Source organism: Schistocerca cancellata, chromosome 7 (genome assembly GCF_023864275.1).
Source record: "Schistocerca cancellata isolate TAMUIC-IGC-003103 chromosome 7, iqSchCanc2.1, whole genome shotgun sequence".
In the NCBI taxonomy this organism is placed as follows: domain Eukaryota; kingdom Metazoa; phylum Arthropoda; class Insecta; order Orthoptera; family Acrididae; genus Schistocerca; species Schistocerca cancellata.
The window spans coordinates 501,624,613-501,645,721 of NC_064632.1; the positions used below are offsets into that span (position 1 = coordinate 501,624,613).

The 21,109-nt window shown below is 44.1% G+C and overlaps 1 protein-coding gene and 1 pseudogene across 1 annotated transcript in view; one reads left to right on the forward strand and one right to left on the reverse strand.

Annotated features, from left to right (window-relative positions):
* Positions 1 to 21,109, forward strand: part of LOC126092857 (uncharacterized) — a 215,415-nt gene that overhangs the window by 164,400 nt on the left and 29,906 nt on the right. Inside the window, exons 11-12 of the mRNA XM_049908587.1 lie at positions 6,704 to 7,209; positions 19,207 to 19,306. Of these exons, the coding sequence (XP_049764544.1) occupies positions 6,704 to 7,209; positions 19,207 to 19,306 (606 nt within the window). The remainder of the gene's footprint in view (positions 1 to 6,703; positions 7,210 to 19,206; positions 19,307 to 21,109) is intronic.
* LOC126093130 (5S ribosomal RNA) lies at positions 18,519 to 18,636 on the reverse strand (annotated as a pseudogene).

The following is a 21,109-nucleotide window of genomic DNA, read 5'->3' on the forward strand; positions in this document are numbered from 1 at the left end:
AACTAAACGAGCAGCGATAGAAATACACCGTTTGTTGCAATATGCTTGGGACAACAGTACATTTTCAGGCGGACAAACTTTCAAAATTACAGTAGTTACAATTTTCAACAACAGATAGCGCTGCAAGTGATGTAAAAGATATAGAAGACAACGCAGTCTGTGGGTGCGCCATTTTGTACGTCGTCTTTCTGCTGTAAGCGTGTGCAGTTCACAACGTGCAAGTGTGCTGTAGACAACATGGTTTATTCCTTAGAACAGAGGATTTTTCTGGTGTTGGAATTCCACCGCCTAGAACACAGTGTTGTTGCAACAAGACGAAGTTTTCAACGGAGGTTTAATGCAACCAAAGGACCGAAAAACGATACAATAAAGGATCTGTTTGAAAAATTTCAACGGACTGGGAACGTGACGGATGATCGTGCTGGAAAGGTAGGGCGACCGCGTACGGCAACCACAGAGGGCAACGCGCAGCTAGTGCAGCAGGTGATCCAACAGCGGCCTCGGGTTTCCGTTCGCCGTGTTGCAGCTGCGGTCCAAATGACGCCAACGTCCACGTATCGTCTCATGCGCCAGAGTTTACACCTCTATCCATACAAAATTCAAACGCGGCAACCCCTCAGCGCCGCTACCATTGCTGCACGAGAGACATTCGCTAACGATATAGTGCACAGGATTGATGACGGCGATATGCATGTGGGCGGCATTTGGTTTACTGACGAAGCTTATTTTTACCTGGACGGCTTCGTCAATAAACAGAACTGGCGCATATGGGGAACCGAAAAGCCCCATGTTGCAGTCCCATCGTCCCTGCATCCTCAAAAAGTACTGGTCTGGGCCGCCATTTCTTCCAAAGTAATCATTGGCCCATTTTTCAGATCCGAAACGATTACTGCATCACGCTATCTGGACATTCTTCGTGAATTTGTGGCGGTACAAACTGCCTTAGACGACACTGCGAACACCTCGTGGTTTATGCAAGATGGTGCCCGGCCACATCGCACGGCCGACGTCTTTAATTTCCTGTATGAATATTTCGATGATCGTGTGATTGCTTTGGGCTATCCGAAACATACAGGAGGCGGCGTGGATTGGCCTTCCTATTCGCCAGACATGAACCCCTGTGACTTCTTTCTGTGGGGACACTTGAAAGACCAGGTGTACCGCCAGAATCCCGAAACAATTGAACAGCTGAAGCAGTACATCTCATCTGCATGTGAAGCCATTCCGCCAGACACGTTGTCAAAGGTTTCGGGTAATTTCATTCAGAGACTACGCCATGTTATTGCTACGCATGGTGGATATGTGGAAAATATCGTACTATAGAGTTTCCCAGACCGCAGCGCCATCTGTTGTTGAAAATTGTAACTACTGTAATTTCGAAATTTTGTCTGCCTGAAAATGCACTGTTGTCCCAAGCATATTGCAACAAACGGTGTATTTCTATCGCTGCTCGTTTAGTTTTTATTGCCGTTTCAAATATACCTGTCATTTTTGAAACACCCTGTAGGAAGTGAGTAGGAGCAGGAAAAGGCGAAAATCTCTCGGTACTGCACTTAGAAATGGTTTTACTATACCATAATATTAACTGAATAGATAACTTTGCACTGAGATGCGAAGCCTTAGACCCGTCGTAAGTAGTACATAGTCACAATAACAAGCGAAATGTCCCGGCCGACTGCTCTTGATCAAAATGGGCAGAACCTGGAGCGGAGCTCGTAGAGCTCTCCCGCTCCGGCTAGAGAGCGCTGTCGTCGGTGTCTGTCGTAGTGCCAACCTAGCAGAGGGCAGCTACGTTGTGGCATCGTAGCTATCGATACCACAATTTGGATGGCTAAGCCGTTCACTAGATCTGTCCAGAATATTCCTCAAATTAACCTCAAACACTTCTGTCCTAGTGACATGGTGCGTTGTCATCCATAAAAATTCCTTTGCAAAAACAGACATAATGTCTGATGGGATAACAGCAATCAGTGATTTTATAATGTTACTTATAATCCGTCTTGATTGCAAATTTTTTATTCATATGGCCGGTTTCGGTTCATTCAGAACCATCTTCAGATCTGTAACAATAATGATACTAATTTACAATTTTACGGAAGCAAATCTTTTTCATCCTATCTAATCGACATCAAATGTACCAGAACGTACCTGATATTTCAGTTACAGGATTAACCCGTCCAAATCCAGCAACTTTCACATGCTGCGTCACATAAAATTGGTTGGCAGAGTGCACGTCATTTATATTAATTATAACACTATTACCGACAGGTGGCGTCTGGTACATTTGTTACATTCCATTTGCACATACTGTATTCAGTAGATTTTTTTATTAAAAAATACTTAGTTAAAATACGTAGATGTCAAAGATAAAATCTGTACTTATCAAAATTACAAAAAAACAGTAAAATTATAATTTTTATACGATCTAAAAAACATAGGGCGATTTATATATCTATGGTGCTGGTGTGGACTTGTTTTCCTCTACGGTCTGCTTCCGTGGTTCCCGCCGTTTCGGTTTTGTGTTACAGATCTGAAGTTGGCTCTGAATGAACCGAAACCGGTCATATGAATAAAAAATTTGCAATCAAGGCGGATTATAAGTAACATCATAAAAATTCCATCGTTGTTTGGGAATGTGAACTGCTTGAATGGCTGCAAATGGTCTCATTGTAGAAAAACACGAGCATTTCAAGTCAATGATCGCTTCAGATGGATCAGCGGACCCAGTGCGTTCCATTTAAACACAGCCCACACTATTATAGAGCCGCCACCAACTTGCATTCTGCCTTTGACAACTTCGGTCCATGGCTTCGTGGGGTCTGTGCCACACTCGAACTTAACCATCAGCTCATACTAACTTAAATCAGAACTCACCCGACCATGCAATGGTCGCGAACCCAGGGGAAGCGCTACATGCGATATCGAGCTGTTAGGAAAGGCACTCGCATAGGTTGCCTCCTGCCATAGCACATTAAAGTCACATTTCGCCGCGCTGTCCTAACGGCTAAGTTCGTCGTGCGTCCCACATTGATTTTTGGGGTTATTTCAATCAGCGTTGCTTGTCTGTTAGCACTGACAACTCGTCACAAATGTCGCTGCTCTCGGTCGGTAAGTGAAGGCCGTCGGCCGATACACTGTCCGTAGTGAGAGATCACGCCTGACATTTTATGCCTCCAGCACACTATTGACATGGTGGATCTCGGGGCATTGAATTCCTTAACGATTTCCGGAATGGAATATCCCATGTGTCTAGCTTCTAGTACCATTCCGCGTTCAGAGTCTGTTAATTTCCGTCACGCGGCCATAATCACGTCGGGCACCTTTCCACATTAATCTCCTGAGTGCAAATAACATCTCTGCCAATACACTGCCCATTTATGTCTTGGGTACGCGATACTACTGCCATATTCGTATAGGCATGTTGCTGTCCCACTACTTTATGACCTACGTGTAGAGCCAAGCACTACCGAATGCGAGCTTGATGGTGAAGAGTAAAGAGAGACAGTGCTGTTGTTCACAGCATATACCGTGAAGGAGTTCAACATCTTAGTTTTCATTTCCACTGTTGTGCAGATAAGTATTTTTATCAGATAAATGGCTTTAGTAAATAAAATTGTTTTAATTGACAATTCGCTATTTTTTACAACATAATTTTTATTGATGTAAGTTCACAAGGTTGGTGACTAAACATACAAACGAAAGGTAACAATAACGAAAAAAGTCTCCTAACTGAGGCAAAGCAAGTTTCACTTCCTATTTTCCACAAAGGTTCGTGGTAACATACTCACACACTAGTAACAATCCAATTCCACGACGAAGGCGTAATCTTCGACGGTTGCAGTACACGAGATCGGCATCCGGCGTGAACTGAACTTCGGGCCTGGTTCTAGCCTCTGTTTAGCTGTCTCCAGCCAGTCAGATTTCGGCGTAGTGATACATCCTACAGGCAGTGGCTCGAGCTCCCCCTGAAGGAAGTAGTGCTCGGAAGGCCTATTTCGATTATCTTGTGTGTAAATAGCCGGTGTTTGCCACGGTGCTTTTGGGTACGCCTTTGGGCATAGACAACCTCGTCCTCTGTGTTGTTATATGGGTTGCCCGCCCTCAGAAGCTACCTTGGCTCCGATATAACAAAAATGAAATGTAATTATTCTACAACGAGCCAGCAGTGACCATGGGTCCCTTACACCAGAAAGTTGAGGATAAAGTACGTGGACAACTTCCGAAATTTTGTCTGTGGAACTTGGTTTCCCTCTCTACATCCGAAACATTGACACCGGCAGATGCCCCACCTCTTCGGCGCCATCCGTGAAGTTTAGCGTATTTTGTAACTTTACATTATTTGCATTTGGTGTACATACGGTGAATCCAGTATCACGTAGCATTAGTAATACATCTCATGGTTGCAACAAACTCACCTTGTATCAGCTGAATGTGAAGGTTTCTATCTCTTGAAACGTCAATTATTGTTTTGTTAAATTTTGTAATACCTCATTCGAAGATCGTAGCGATATTAGTAACAAATTGGCGGTTCCATATGGTTAGTCTCTTACACCACGTTTCTTACTGATACAACACCATGATCGCTAAAAGATATATGATTTAAATGAGTTTTTGATGGTGATACATACAAAAAAGAATGGGTGGTTTATAACACATGAAAGGAAGACTCGCCATGATGAAAACACGTCCTTTTTAACTGGCGGTGGCTGCCGTCTAGAGCTTGCCCATATAACACGACGTTGGATGTTGGAGGGGGTTATGGGGGAGCGAGGATTGCAGCACTGGGGGAATTCACTGCCATTATGTTTTTTGTTACTCGTCCCTTACGGCCATTATGTTTCTTTTTTTTGCGAGGTGCTTTGATATCGACGGTGAATAAGCGTTCGTTGTGCTTCCCGACAATTGGCAAGAGGTCTCACAAGGGAACATCACTCAGTTCATTGATGTTTCAGTCGGCTTTAAGTAGTCTCATGCGTCTAGCTCCAACTACCAGTCTATCAGATTCTGTTAATTCACGTCGGACATCATTCCACGTGGATCATCTGAGTAGAAATGTCAGTTCAGCCAATGCTTATACCTTGTGTACGCGATGACACGGCCATCTGTATATGTGCGTTTCACTATCCCATGACCTTTGTCACCTCAATGTATGCAGAAATAGTGTTAAAATATTTGTAGTATTGAACACGTGTGTTCGTGTGTCTAAGGTATAACGCATTCACACGACTCACTTCCATTTTGCGTAAAATATGTGTTGTCGAACAGATTGGACAGATATGACCGCTGCCCCATTCCATTCACGTTGTTCTCTCTGCAATATACATAAATAAAAATTTCAAAATCCATGAACTTGATGTAAGGCAAAATTGAAATTGTCATATGCAGGTAGTAGGGACATCAGCTTGACAAAATTCCATTACAAATAGTGAGAAACGAATTTACAGTAGTCTTCATGTACGATGAGATTTAGTTCATATTTCTCACTTTTTAGTAAAACCCTAATGGCATGCGCTGTTGGCAGCATCTTTAGAACCTGTGAAACACAAGACTAAATAAGAATGTGGAAAATATTTTACTGCAAGCTCTCTAGTAGATGAAGCGAATCGAGCACACACACACACACACACACACACACACACACACACACACACACACTCGTGTGAGAGAGTGCAGTTATATTATAGCACATAATTCGATCAACTCAACAAGAAAGTAGCAGAACCTGTCACAAAATGTGAAAGTGAATAAAACGAAAAGAAAAGACAACTAAATAACGTGAGGAGATTTTGATAGATCTTCAATGTGCCATTGCCTTGAAGTGGTGTACTATGGTAACACGCATCGTAGCAAATCGAACCGATAAACAATGGGTTTTCGAGATGTCGCTTTGCTAGTTCATCACCACGGTATATTTTCATAGAACTTCAAGTATGAGCTTCAACTGAAAACCAATAAAGTGTCTCCAAACTCTGTGCCGAGAGAAGATAGCGTGCATGTGACCTAAGTGGCGTTCTTCTATCTCACTGCTCTACGTTTAGACGCACATACAGAGGATTTGTCATGCTCGATATTGGCCTAACGTTCGTAATTACTACCCACTGCTTTCTTCTACGCTGTTCCGTCGGAATAACATTCGAATGTACGGTCCGCATGGCGACTGCATTAGGCTACTGCAGCGGAGCGTAGCGGTTCACAGACAAAAAGGTTGGGCGACTGTTTAAAAGCGTCACATTCATATGGTCGGAACTGCGTAGTGTCAGAATTATGGTCCAAGTTTTGTCCCGGAATAGACGGTAAGTGTGCGGTTTTGTCAAATTATGTGGTCAAGTTCGTAACGTTACCTCGTCAGTATCATCGTGTTGGCTTGCGAGGGTGATTCCAGTGAAAGTTCGCCAAAGTTCCATACTGTTTCAACACAGTCACATTCTGCATTATGTTCTTAAGAGGAACCGTGTGTTCCTGCACATTTATGGAGTGTTGAAAGCTGATCGAATACTTAATGAGTCACACGCCATAAAGGGGTTCACTTAGTCAACTGCAAGAACACAAAAACTGTAATAGCTTATCGTTTGCAACAACGATTTTGTCTATGAAAGACTAAGCACAGCTTTTGACACCTGCTCCCACAATTTCCTTGTAACTGCAAGAGCATTTACCGCATATTCTTGCACCGCTTACGCACAGCTTCAACTCTATGTTGCAGATTTTCCCTCTGGTGGGCATACCGATGTGGTTTGTGGAACCTGCCCTGGCCAAGACGCTGATAACAACGCCTGAAAACACCACGATAGTCATACGGAAAACTCCGCTCATTATCTGGATGCCTATAGACACGCAGACGCATCCAAACTACGAAATAACGTACGTGTTTCAGCTGTTCATCCTCGCTGCAGTGGTGCAGGTGAACGTCATAGTTGATCTTTTCTTCGCCTGCTTAATGATCAATGCAACAGCCGACATAGCTATACTGAATGACAACATTGCAAACATGCGCCTGCATAAAGAAGATGGACTCGTGAAGAAGTCCGCAGAAGGAGACAAGATATCTGCTGCATGGGAAATCGCGTACAAGAGCAAGAAACCGGTGGCAGAGAAAGGTGAACCGTATGACGAGAATGCAGCCGTGCAGACACATTGTGATGCCGACCCTAGCACACAACTCTACAGGACGTTAGTGAAGAATATTCAGCACCATCAAGTTATAATGTCGTAAGTACATTTGTGCCTCATTATTTTTACAGTCTTTGACAGCTAAACAGTCCACGTTGTATGACAAAACACGGCGAAGCATAGCTCCAGCTAAACCATGTGCTACTTTGTTAACCTGACTTACTTTCCTGTATGACTTATTTAGTGAATGATCAGAATGACTTACTTATGATATAATATACTTCTCTGGAAGTCGACCTCCTTGAAAAATATGTAACGTATTAGCAGTGGCTTAAAGCTATATGGCTGTGATGTTTTGTCTTTCTCATACCTACGTACATTTCAGAAGGTTACTTTTGAATACATTGTGGGAGTGAACAGAGATCAATGTGTTACAAATATTTTGTGTCAGTCTTGATCACAATTTATTTATTACGGTGACCGGTTTCGACCGCTACTGTGGTCATATTCAGACCTACAAGTCGTATACAAAGCTTTAATTAGAGGGCTACATACATTAAAGAAAATACATAAAGCTACAAAGGTATAAAACGATGAATTACCAATGGCTAAGTACCTCCTTCTGGTGGTAAATCACTACTGGAGAAACCAGTGCACGCCTTACTACATATAATGAAGGCTCCGCCCGCTTCTGACGGAATTTTGCAACAACTTCGTTAGAAAGAAGCCTACTGACACATCTTTGGACTGGCGTTTATCCTCACCATGGCAACCAATAGTTTGCCTATCGTATGTTCAAATGTGTGTGAAATCTTATGCGACTTAACTGCTAAGGTCATCAGGCCTAAGCTTACACACTACTTAACCTAAATTATCCTAAGGACAAACACACACACCCATGCCCGAGGGAGGACTCTAACCTCCGCCGGGGCCAGCCGTACATTCCATGACCGCAGCGCCCGAGACCGCTCGGCTAATTGCCTATCGACTTTACAACTACTTCAGTGCAAAGAAGCCTGCTACCACATCTTTGAACGACATCCAACTTAACCATGGCAACCAATGGTTCCAAATGGTTCACTAATAAACCTTGAGAGGGCAACCCATGTACTGTCAAAATGAAGTCCTACACTCCTGGAAATTGAAATAAGAACACCGTGAATTCATTGTCCCAGGAAGGGGAAACTTTATTGACACATTCCTGGGGTCAGATACATCACATGATCACACTGACAGAACCACAGGCACATAGACACAGGCAACAGAGCATGCACAATGTCGGCACTAGTACAGTGTATATCCACCTTTCGCAGCAATGCAGGCTGCTATTCTCCCATGGATGCTGGATGTAGTCCTGTGGAACGGCTTGCCATGCCATTTCCACCTGGCGCCTCAGTTGGACCAGCGTTCGTGCTGGACGTGCAGACCGCGTGAGACGACGCTTCATCCAGTCCCAAACATGCTCAATGGGGGACAGATCCGGAGATCTTGCTGGCCAGGGTAGTTGACTTACACCTTCTAGAGCACGTTGGGTGGCACGGGATACATGCGGACGTGCATTGTCCTGTTGGAACAGCAAGTTCCCTTGCCGGTCTAGGAAAGGTACAACGATGGGTTCGATGACGGTTTGGATGTACCGTGCACTATTCAGTGTCCCCTCGACGATCACCAGTGGTGTACGGCCAGTGTAGGAGATCGCTCCCCACACCATGATGCCGGGTGTTGGCCCTGTGTGCCTCGGTCGTATGCAGTCCTGATTGTGGCGCTCACCTGCACGGCGCCAAACACGCATACGACCATCATTGGCACCAAGGCAGAAGCGACTCTCATCGCTGAAGACGACACGTCTCCATTCGTCCCTCCATTCACGCCTGTCGCGACACCACTGGAGGCGGGCTGCACGATGTTGGGGCGTGAGCGGAAGACGGCCTAACGGTGTGCGGGACCGTAGCCCAGCTTCATGGAGACGGTTGCGAATGGTCCTCGCCGATACCCCAGGAGCAACAGTGTCCCTAATTTGCTGGGAAGTGGCGGTGCGGTCCCCTACGGCACTGCGTAGGATCCTACGGTCTTGGCGTGCATCCGTGCGTCGCTGCGGTCCGGTCCCAGGTCGACGGGCACGTGCACCTTCCGCCGACCACTGGCGACAACATCGATGTACTGTGGAGACCTCACGCCCCACGTGTTGAGCAATTCGGCGGTACGTCCACCCGGCCTCCCGCATGCCCACTATACGCCCTCGCTCAAAGTCCGTCAACTGCACATACGGTTCACGTCCACGCTGTCGCGGCATGCTACCAGTGTTAAAGACGGCGATGGAGCTCCGTATGCCACGGAAAACTGGCTGACACTGACGGCGGCGGTGCACAAATGCTGCGCAGCTAGCGCCATTCGACGGCCAACACCGCGGTTCCTGGTGTGTCCGCTGTGCCGTGCGTGTGATCATTGCTTGTACAGCCCTCTCGCAGTATCCGGAGCAAGTATGGTGGGTCTGACACACCGGTATCAATGTGTTCTTTTTTCCATTTCCAGGAGTGTATTTTTAACGCTTCTTAATTGACAATAGCTGTTGAACAAGCTAAGTTTAGTGAGTGTTTATTTTCCTTTGTTGACAATGTTCTTTAAACTAAGAAATTTTACATTGTTATTCGACTTATAACCCATAGGTTAGCAATGACATCATTCCGTCACAAGTGGGCGGAGCCTCCTTTATACAGGGTGTTACAAAAGGGCACGGCCAAACTTTCAGGGAACATTCCTCACACACAAAGAAAGAAAATATGTTATGTGGACATGTGTCTGGAAACGCTTACTTTCCATGTTAGAGCTCATTTTATTACTTCTCTTCAAATCACATTAATCGTGGAATGGAAACACACAGCAACAGAACGTACCAGCGTGACTTCAAACACTTTGTTACAGGAAATGTTCAAAATGTCCTCCGTTAGCGAGGATACATGCATCCACCCTCCGTCGCATGGAATCCCTGACGCGCTGATGCAGCCCTGGAGAATGGCGTATTGTATCACAGCAGTCCACAATACGAGCACGAAGAGTTTCTACATTTGGCACCGGGGTTGCGTAGACAAGAGCTTTCAAATGCCCCCATAAACGAAAGTCAAGATGGTTGAGGTTAGGAGAGCGTGGAGGCCATGGAATTGGTCCGCCTCTACCAATCCATCGGTCACCGAATCTGTGGTTGAGAAGCGTACGAACAGCTCTACTGAAATGTGCATGAACCACATGTTGTGTCGTACTTGTAAAGGCACATTTTCTAGCAGCACAGGTAGAGTATCCCGTATGAAATCATGATAACGTGCTCCATTGAGTGTAGGTGGAAGAACATGGGGCCCAATCAAGACATCACCAACAATGGCTGCCCAAACGTTCACAGAAAATTTGTGTTGATGACGTGATTGCACAATTGCGTGCGGATTCTCGTCAGCCCACACATGTTGATTGTGAAAATTTACAATTTGATCACGTTGGAGTACATACTGACGAAACTAAATGAGCTCTAACATGGAAATTAAGCGTTTCCGGACACATGTCCACATAACATCTTTTCTTTATTTGTGTGTGAGGTATGCTTCCTGAAAGTTTGGCCGTACCTTTTTGTAACACCCTGTATACAGTAAGACGAGCACTGGTTTCTGCTACCCTTAGTAAAGTATGGTTCCTGTGCGTGGGCCACGATTAGTAAGTCCCGGATGCTGACGCTCCAGAGCCTACAGAATAAAGTTCTCAGGTTGAGTCTTCACGCCCCTCCGCTCACCAGGATTGTCACTCTGCATGAGGAGACAAATACGGCCTTTCTCAAGACGACCGTTCTCCGTAAGGCTGGCCAACTGTACAGTAAAGTGGACGCCCTCCGTGATACTGTCGCAGGACTACAAACCATCGGCACCACAGTTCCACGGCGCTGGCACCGCCACCCCGTTCCTCTCACCATCCCGGAGGACTCGGATTCGGACTGTGACTGACGACAGGCCCAATTCAACCACGTTTTTCTGTCCCTTTTCGTACAGTCACTAGCAGTGGCCTCTTCTCGTTCAGCCACTTTGTTATCTGACGATAGCGTATTACTTCCACCGTCGGAGGGTGGCACGGAACTTAAAGTTCCACCGCCACACCTTCAACGTGCTATGCTCGGCTGCTACTCAGCTGTTGCTTTAAGTCTCCTCTCACTTGTCCATCGAGACAGTTGGACCGTTGGACCGGATCTGAACCGGTGACGCTGAGTATTAGTCAACTGCATGAAAAAAAAAAAGGTTTCTCCAGTAGTGATTTACCACCAGAAGGAGATTCTTACTCATCGGTAATTCATCGTTTTGTAGCTTTGTAACTTTATGCATTTTCTTTAATGTACGTAGCCCTCTAATTAAGGCTTTGTATACGACATGTAGGTCTGAAGATGACCACAGTAGTGGTCGAAACCGGTCACTGTAATAAATAAATTGTGATCAAGACTGTTTCTGATAGTAAAAATTTCAGAAGGTGTTTTGGCGTAAGGTATTATACACCATCCAGTCATATTAATGCGTTCACCGCCTCTGTTCGCGGTTAATGTACGACAACCACACACATATAGCAGGTGGCAGCACCAGCAGTGCAGGGTATATAGAGCGTGTCGAGGGGATTCGGAAGCAGTGCAGTTGGTGTCGTAATGCAGATACGAAGCGATTTATCTGACGTCCGAAAGTGCATGACCGTTGTATTTCGGGCCAAGGGTTGACGTATTTCCGAGACGGCTACGTCTGTAAACTGTCCTCGAGCCTCCGTGATGGAAGTACACTGTGCTTTGCTAAATGCTGCTATGCAAAACTGATGCCGAGGCGAGTGCGATGCACAATGGGCCATAGATGTCTTGGGTGAACGTGATCCACGGAAATGTGTACGGGCGAACAGATGTGCAACTGTTGAGCAACTGACCGACCAGGTAAAACTGTAAATGTCGCGTGACTATGGCCTCCCGTCGGGTAGACCGTTCGCCGGGTGGAAGTCTTTCAATTTGACGCCACTTCAGCGACTTGAGAGTCGATGGGGATGAAATGATGATGAGTAGGACAACACAACAGCAGTCCCTGAGCGGATTACCCAGCCGGTAGTCGAAGCCGGACCCTTAGGACTGACATTATGTCGCGCTGACCAAGCAGCTACGGTGGGCGGACGCCGACCAGGTGAATCACGATGCTACCAACAGTGTCTCCTCAACGATCGTTCAGAGGAGGTTCCTGCGTGTAGGCCAGCACAATAGGTGCCCGTTTAATGCATCTATGCAGAGTGCTGTTTATCAGCGACGAACGCAACTGGACGTCCACAGAGTTGCGACAGGTGGCCTTTTCGGATCAATCACGTTGTGTGCCCCACCGATCAGACGGCTGTTGGCAGGTACGGCGTGATTTTGAAAACACACACACTACGACTATAGTCTGAACGTTACGGGTCTGAGGGGGAATGCTTTCGTGGCTTTCCCTACGTGATCTCGTCATTCTGGAAGGCACAATGGATCAACACAAGTGCGCATCTATCCTTGTGTGACGTCGCTGTCATTCGTTACGTCATATACAAAAAATTACACATATATTATATATATTTTTTTATTTTTCAGTTTATCAGCATGCTTCTTTCTCTCATGGATATTGTCTTTTCTTATCAATTTTCCTTACGTGCATAAGTAAATATGAAGCGGGTTCCTGAAGGGCCTCAGTTATTCATGTACCAACTTTAGATTTTGAACGTGATGACTAAAATATAGTTGCCGTTAACTGAACAGAATGTAATTTTGTTAATTTCTATCTATTGATTGCAACGCAAGGCTTGAGGGAATTTCGATTGTTGCCGTGGAGTGGCTAAGATAAAACTTACTAAAGTCATGGAATCTGTATAGTTTAAAAACTGAACTTTAACATAAATTAATTATCTGTCGCAATTTTGAAAGGTTCTTACAACGAAATCTCTTGCATTTACATTTACTGTTAACACCTTGAGAAATAAATTAATACTTCGGCGCGTAATGGCCGACCAGAGGCTGCATCAGAAGATGAGCTTCTCGCAGCGCAAATTACTAAAAAAATGCTTATTAAAAATAGTTAGCCACTGCGAGCATTTGAGGAGACAACTATTACAAAGAAATTCATTTTGTAATAATAATAAGTTTATTTTAGCAATAAATACGAATAACTTACATAAAATATGTGTAGCCGCTCAATGGCTGCCTTCAGTATAGCGAAACAAAACAGTGTGTCCACCACAAAATACGCCCTTCCTCCTCGGCCGTACAATCGTATCTCTTTCGATCCTTTTTTATTTTCATAGACATTAAATAAAGATGCTATCGCTGCAATCAGTTGTTTCAAGAACATTAACTATATCTTTTACATTAATTACATACATAAAATACGCCAACTACGGTTTACAACAGCTAAAAATGTCAATATTTATGTGACGTACCGTCACACTTGGACATCATATCCACACCCACATGCAGTTTGTTTTTCCTCGTCGCAATGGCATCTTCCAGCAGTACAACGCAACGTGTCACGCACCTCGCTGGATATTTGTGTGGGACGAAGAGCCCCAGGACGAGTTTACCGTACTCCCCTGGCCACCAAACTCCCCAGTTTAAGCCCAATTGAGAGTCTGTGGAATCTCATCGTTAGGGCTGTAAGCGCCGTGCATCGTCAACCGATAAACCTACCGCACCCGGCCACGGCACTGGAGTCGACAGGTTGCACATCCCTGGCGGTACCTTCCAGAATGTCATCGACTTTCTTCCTGGCCGTGCGGTTCTAGGCGCTACAGTCTGGAGCCGAGCGACCGCTACGGTCGCAGGTTCGAATCCTACCTCGGGCATGGATGTGTGTAATGTCCTTAGGTTAGTTAGGTTTAATTAGTTCTAAGTTCTAGGCGACTGATGACTTCAGAAGTTAAGTCGCATAGTGCATATATTATTATCTCTCAATATTAGTAAGTGTAACCTACTGCCTATAACAAAGCGAAAATCCCCATTAATGTACAAAATAAATGCCCAGTCTTTGAAAGCGGTACCATCCGTCAAGTATCTGGGTGTGACGATTCGAAATGCTCTCAAACGGAACGATCAGATTAACGGGTACGGCGAACTCTAGATTGCGGTTTACTGGTAGAATCCTGAAGCGATGCAGTCCTTCAACAAAGGAAATTGCTTACAATACATTAGTTTGTCCAGTCTTAGAGAGTTTTTCGTCTGTATTGGACCCTTAACAGTTGGGTCTGATTCAAGAGATTGAGAAGGTCCAAAGAAGAACGGCAAGATTCGTGACTGGTACAGTTAGGCATCGCAGGAGCGTTACAAATCTCATAGAAAGTGTGAAGTGGGACACTCCTGCATAGACGACGCGCTAAACGGAAGGGACTGCTCACTAAATTTAAAATTCCGATCTTCGCCGAGGATTTAGAGCATATATTATTACCACTAACTTTCATATCGCGCAACGATCACCATTCAAAGAGAAATTAGAGCTCTTACTGAGGCGTTCAGACAGTCGTTTTTCCCTCGCGCGATCCGCGAGTGGAACAGAGGGGGGAAAATATGACTTTGACGGAAATAGTGCCCTCCGCCACACACCGCTTGGTGGCTATCGAAGTATATAGGGAGATGTAGATTTTCTTCTGCTTCTACTTCCTTTTATTAATACTGTTCTTGAATATTTTTGTTTGCAGGTATACTGATTAAAACGAGTGCTGTGTATCTTTTGCCTTCTTAGACACACAGCTGTTTTAGAGATTCATCTGAAATATCTACTCATGTACTTTTCATTCGAGATCATAAAAACGTAATTTAAATAATAATAAGATTTATGGTGCAATGTACAAATTGTTTTACATATTTGATATTCCTTGGACAAAGATTCACTTATGTTCTTCTCCGCAAGTGAGGATTAGTTTAGGTTTGTTCGACAAGTTTCAACAAACTGTCATTAATTAGTGAAATGTATGCGAAAATATGTATTGGAAATTGCAAACCTTTATAGTCACACTTAAACATGTAGATATACCATTATACAAAAATAATCTTGTATAATCTGTTGAACGGCGCTTTTATTTATTTTTGTCGGGTACCCCCTTACAGTAGCTGCTTCATTCCATGCGCTATCGGAGCAGTATCAACGTCATCGTTTCCGACACGCTTCGACATTCAAGTATTGGCCTGTAATTCACTTCATTGGGACTTCAAATCTAACAAAGTTATTGCATGAATAATATCTGCATTGTTCTCGCTTGACATTAATCAGCTTTTTATTGCACATGCTCATGCGGTGACGCTCCACGTTAGAGCCATGATTGATATAAACCAGCAAAATGTGCCCTGTAATTCTCTTCTAGTACGCAGAACTGGGCTGGTATGGTAATTCGGTAATCACACCACTGATTTAAGGAAAATGTATTTGCCGTGTAGAAGTAATAGGAGCAGTCATTTCCACTGTCCGGTGATGCGTATTTAAAAACGTCAAACGTCATCGAAAACTTCAAACTGTCGTAGAGCGTGGCTTGAAGAAGTGATTGAGGACAGGTACCGATATCCACAACCGACGATGCAACAGAGAATCGAAAATTTTGGAATTTGGACACAAGTGTGTAATACCACGTCATGTTAGCGTCTCTCAACACAAAAATTACAGCAAAGACCCGACAAATTTAAAAAGTCTCTTTAATTTAAGGGACAGGACATATTAATACGATTGTTAAGTTAAAGATATATAGATGATCTGCTATATTAGATAACATGTAACTTTTTTTTAAGGAAAAGGTTCTATTATTTAAGTTGATGCTGGAAGTGCAGGAACAAAATTTCTTAAAGGGCTCAACTGCATGTCTAACATCTGCACTACCACAGAGTAATGTACTAATTCGAAGATGCCTGGCAGGATCTGAGTATCAGACGACAAATCAGTAACGACTTTCACGTGACTCCATTTTATTTCCATAAAACAAACTCTTCAGATATTCGTGGAAAAAGAATCTCAGCCGCATTACTTCAATTGAATGAGACCTTCAAATAACTTTCGGGAATTCAACCAGGTGACACTTTGAGCGACCTGTTTACCGTGTTTTGGCCGGCCGGAGTGGCCGAGCGGTTAAAGGCGCTACAGTCTGGAACCGCACGACCGCTACGGTCGCAGGTTCGAATCCTGCCTCGGGCATGGATGTGTGTGATGTCCTTAGGTTAGTTAGGTTTAAGTAGTTCTAAGTTCTAGGGTACTGATGACCACAGCAGTTGAGTCCCATACTGCTCAGAGCCATTTGAACCACTTTTTACCGTGTTTTGATGGTCTGTAGTTTCTGTAGACAAAATTTGATCACGGATACCTGTCTACAATTTCATTTTCTATTAATGTGTCAGTAACTCACTACAGCAGATATTTTCTGCTATTTTCGCTTTAATGACATATAATAACACAAGCAGTTTCAGAGACAACGCATTTCCATTACGCTGGTTAGTTACGTGGTTGTTTGAAGTGAACAGTCGTGAAATAAAGAGGTTAAATAGTCGTCCTTAACACCTTTTTCCCTACCAGACCTTGTGAAATTACTGCCGTGTTCAGTATTTAAACAATCATTTCCTTTGCTAATTGAAGGAACATTCACTTAGTCTATTGTACTCAACCTGTACCAACTATTTTTTTCTACTGTTGAAGTCACTTTTTCTAGTTGACACAAATCTTTGCTTTCTCCGGAAATAAAAGTGCGTGTTTCATTACTCCAGAACAAATATAGGTCAGTGTTCTGTAAGGATCTTTTTCCAGTCGCGTGAAACGCTTCGTTGCTCCAGAAACTTACGGTAAACTGACGCTATAAGAAACCTCATATTCAATACAAAATCACGTCATCAGATCTAGTGACCTTTCCTCTATCGACCGATATGAACTGTTTTTCAACTTTGAGACCGTCTATTTCTAATACGTTTTATGTAATCGCAATTGTGAATATGGACAACCATCAGCTGTAAAATGGTATGATGACAATGAAAATTAGTGCCGGATCGGTGTTCGAACCCAGATTTCCCGCTTATCGCTAGCGTCGCCTTACCATATGGCTAGCCATGTACGATTTACCACCAGACCCAAACTTTCATATGTAGTCAACCATGCGTCTACAACCTGTACTCATCCATCTTGAAAGTCGCTTACCCGGTGTCGGCGGTTAATACGATGTTGCAGTGCCTCTGTTATTCTGAAAGAACTTGGCATCGTGACTGAGAATAGCACAGGCGCTGACATATCGTCTGCTCCAACTTTTCTGTCATTTAAGCGACTGACAAAGAAATATAGCTTTTGGTATTTATAGGGTTCATGCAACGTTTACTTCAGTTAACTACGAAAAATTTTTAAAAGAATAGTATTCGCCGCTGAAAGTAGAAATTTGTAAACAGTGTCTTGGAAGATTCATTTGTAGAGATTAATGTGTAGGACGTTACCATTGGTAACATTTCACGTCATTTACATCATTTCACGATGTACAGAGCTTCGGACTCGTCTGATGTTACTATATTTCTACAATGAAAAGCCTTGTTATTGACGGCGACATGTAGATATGTCGGAAGATTGACTGATGACCTCAGAAGTTGAGTCCCATAGTGCTCAGAGCCATTTTGTCGGAAGATTTCAAAGTCTCACATGTAACGGAACAAAATCTTTCGCAGTACCAAAATGTCCCAAAGAGCGAAATTGCAATTGTGAAAAAAATCTAAATTCTGCAATCAACGGCGAATATGATGTCCTCTGCAAAATTCTACTTGACTCTGAACCTCGACATTGAGAAGTTAATCAACTTGTAAAATATTTCTCTACAAAATTTTGCGCAGGGCTCAGCGTATTCTGTGCTGGCTGTTTATAAAATGTAGGTGGTGTCTATAACTGACTTCTAAAACTAAACTGCGCCGGAACAGACCGTGAACGCCCAACGGTGCCGACCGTCCGCCGTGTCATCCTCAGCCCACAGGCGTCACTGGATGTGTGTACGGAGGGGAATTTGCTCACCACACCGCTCAATCAAGTAGTTGGCCTCACAAGGGCTGAGTGCAAAGCGCTTGCCTGCAGCGCTCGCAGACAGGATGGTTACCCATCCAAGAGTTAGCCCAACCCGAAAGCGCTTAACTTCGGTGATCTGACGGGAACCGGTGTTACCACAGCGGCAAGGCCGTTGCCATAACTGAATTATACGTAAGCACTCCGTCTTCAGTCCACGACTGGCCTACCGGGACCATCCTACCACCGTGTCATCCCCAGGGAGGGTGCGGATAGGAGGGGCGTGGGGTCAGCACACCGCTCTCTGGGTCGTTATGATGGTATTCTTGACCGAAGTCGCTACTGTCCGGTCGAGTAGTTCCTCAGTTCGCATCACGAGGCTGAGTGCACCTCGAAAAATGGCAACAGCGCATGGCGGTCTGGATGGTCACCCATCCAAGTGCCGACCACGCCCGACAGCGCTTAACTTCGGTGATCTCACGGGAACCGGTGTAGTCACTGCGGCAAGGCCGTTGCCCGAATTATACCTAAAATTAAGGAAATAATAATATAAAGATTAATAAGAAATCTTCGTTTAACTATCGCTGAATTTCGTGTTGGATGCCTTTCTAAAGCAATGTCGACCGTAAAGGCCATGGCTATATCAGAGATTCCCATAATTTTTTTCCGAATTTTAATTTTGCCTTTTATGCTACTTAAACATACTCCAACTAGATTAATGTTATATAGTTAATTCGTACTTCAGTTAAGAATCTCTGCACATGTTGATTGACGACGTGCCAAATATACACGGTAGAAGTAAAAAAAAACGTAAAAAATAAAAAAAATAAAGATTCACACAAAGACAAAATATATAAATGAAACCACTCCAAAATTATGCACATATTTTAGTATACTCATCCACGAGTTACCATCTTAACCCAGGTCCAATCTCACTGTAATTTCTTTCACGAATCTTAGACAATTAGAGTGTGCTGTTGTTAGTTCGTACAAAGTCTGTTATTCTTGCTCTTATTTCGACATGAGACTGGTGAGAAACGAGCCGCCGACGAGTCAAAAGTACCAGTTGTTGTTATTGTTGTTACAGAATCATCAATGACTTGGAATCCCTGATGAGTGAATCGAGCGTCCTCATGCTGGGTGTAAATTCAGTAAACATCTGCATACAAGGCCTTGGATTTGTCGACGTAAGTACCACAGCATTTGCTTAGAGTACCCTTGGGCCGACCGCTGTGGCCGAACGGTTTTTGGCGCTTCAGTCCGGAACCGCGCTGCTGCTACGGTCGCAGGTTCGAATCCTGCCCCGGGCATGTATGTGTGTGATGTCCTTAGGTTAGTTAGGTTTAAGTATTTCTAAGTCTATGGTACTGATGACCTCAGGTGTTAAGTCCCATAGTGCTTAGAGCCATTTGAATCATTTGAGTATCCTCGGAAGGTAACTAAACGGATTACACAGTACATCTCTGGGCATCAGGAGAATAAAAAAAATCAGTGCACTTTGTCATCATTTAACTAGTTCCAGTACTATAGACTGTGCGACCAATGTGTCGTTCCTTATTGACCTTTCAGTAATCGTAATTATCAATAAATAAGGAATAATTCACAAATTTCATGCCAGAGCTATAAATCAGGGAACGGCCCCACGATTCAGTTTCGTGTCCACTGCATTTGTTCATCAGTAACCTGCCAATAAGCATAATGTATCTTTGTTTGACATATGTCTGATTCCAGACGAACTAATTGTTACATTGACAAAGGTGTGGCACGTTATATGTGTGGACTAACAAATAGTGCAGAGAACATCATCTTTTCGTCGTTTAACGGCAACAGAACACAGCGCAAAATTTCTGGCACAGATTACCTGTAAAATAGAAACTGCTTAGACACAATATGATCAAATAATCAGTAAAATCAACAAATGCTTATTACTTAAGGTATCTGACGTATCTTGCAAGGATTCATTTAGGAAGTAACTAAATAACTGTGTGCTGCTATATTCCCTATGGTAATAATAATCGCTATTACTCTAACAGAAATGTGAAGACTTGTTCACTGCCGCGCGGGATAGCGGCGCTGTCTGGCGCCTGCCCACGGTTCGCGTGGTTCCCCCTTCGGAGGTTCGAGTCCTCCCTTGGACATGAGAGTGTGTGTTGCCCTTAACGTACGTTAGTTTAAGTTAGATTACGTAGTGCGCAAGACTAGGGGACCGATGACCACAGCAGTTTGGTCCCATAGGAAATTACCACCACTTGTTCACTTTGCCTATTTTCAGTCAGTAGTTTCCTAATATGGGGCATCTCTGTCTGCTGGCACGATCAAGAATCATTAAACAGGTGCGTGTCAGCGTCAACTAATATCGATAACTGGGGGATTATGTATGTTTCGTTTGACGGTTTATTAGCTTACTTTTGTAACTCTTGGTCAGTTTTGACGTGAAGTCTTTGTTCACGAATGTACCCGTGAACGTCTTAGAGGAGCGCATGGCACCTGCAAGCTAGTGCGCCACTGTTTGACGACCACGTATTTCAGGTGGAAAGGGGATTTTTATGAGCAGACGGACGGTGTAGCTATGGATTCCCTCTTTCGCCTGCCGCAGCAGACATTTTTATACAAGCGTTCGAAGAAATACCATTCCAGTCCGTACCATTACGCCCAGAATGCTGGCTCCGATACGTTGATGACACTTTTGATATCCGGTCACACGGAGAAGAAGAGCTTCAGACCTTCCATCAACATCTCAACCAGCAACACAGCATAATTCACTTTACCATGGAGATAGAAAAGAACGGGGTATTGCCTTTTCTCGACGTGGAAGTTTACCGTGAGCCTGACGGGAAGCTTGGACACAAGTTTATAGGAAGCCCACCAACACGGACAGGTACCTGCATGCATCCTCCCACCACCATCCTACGCAAAAGCAATCGGCCCTGCAAACTTTAAATAAGAAAGCCTACAGGATCGGCGATGAACACAATCTGAAAGCTGAACTA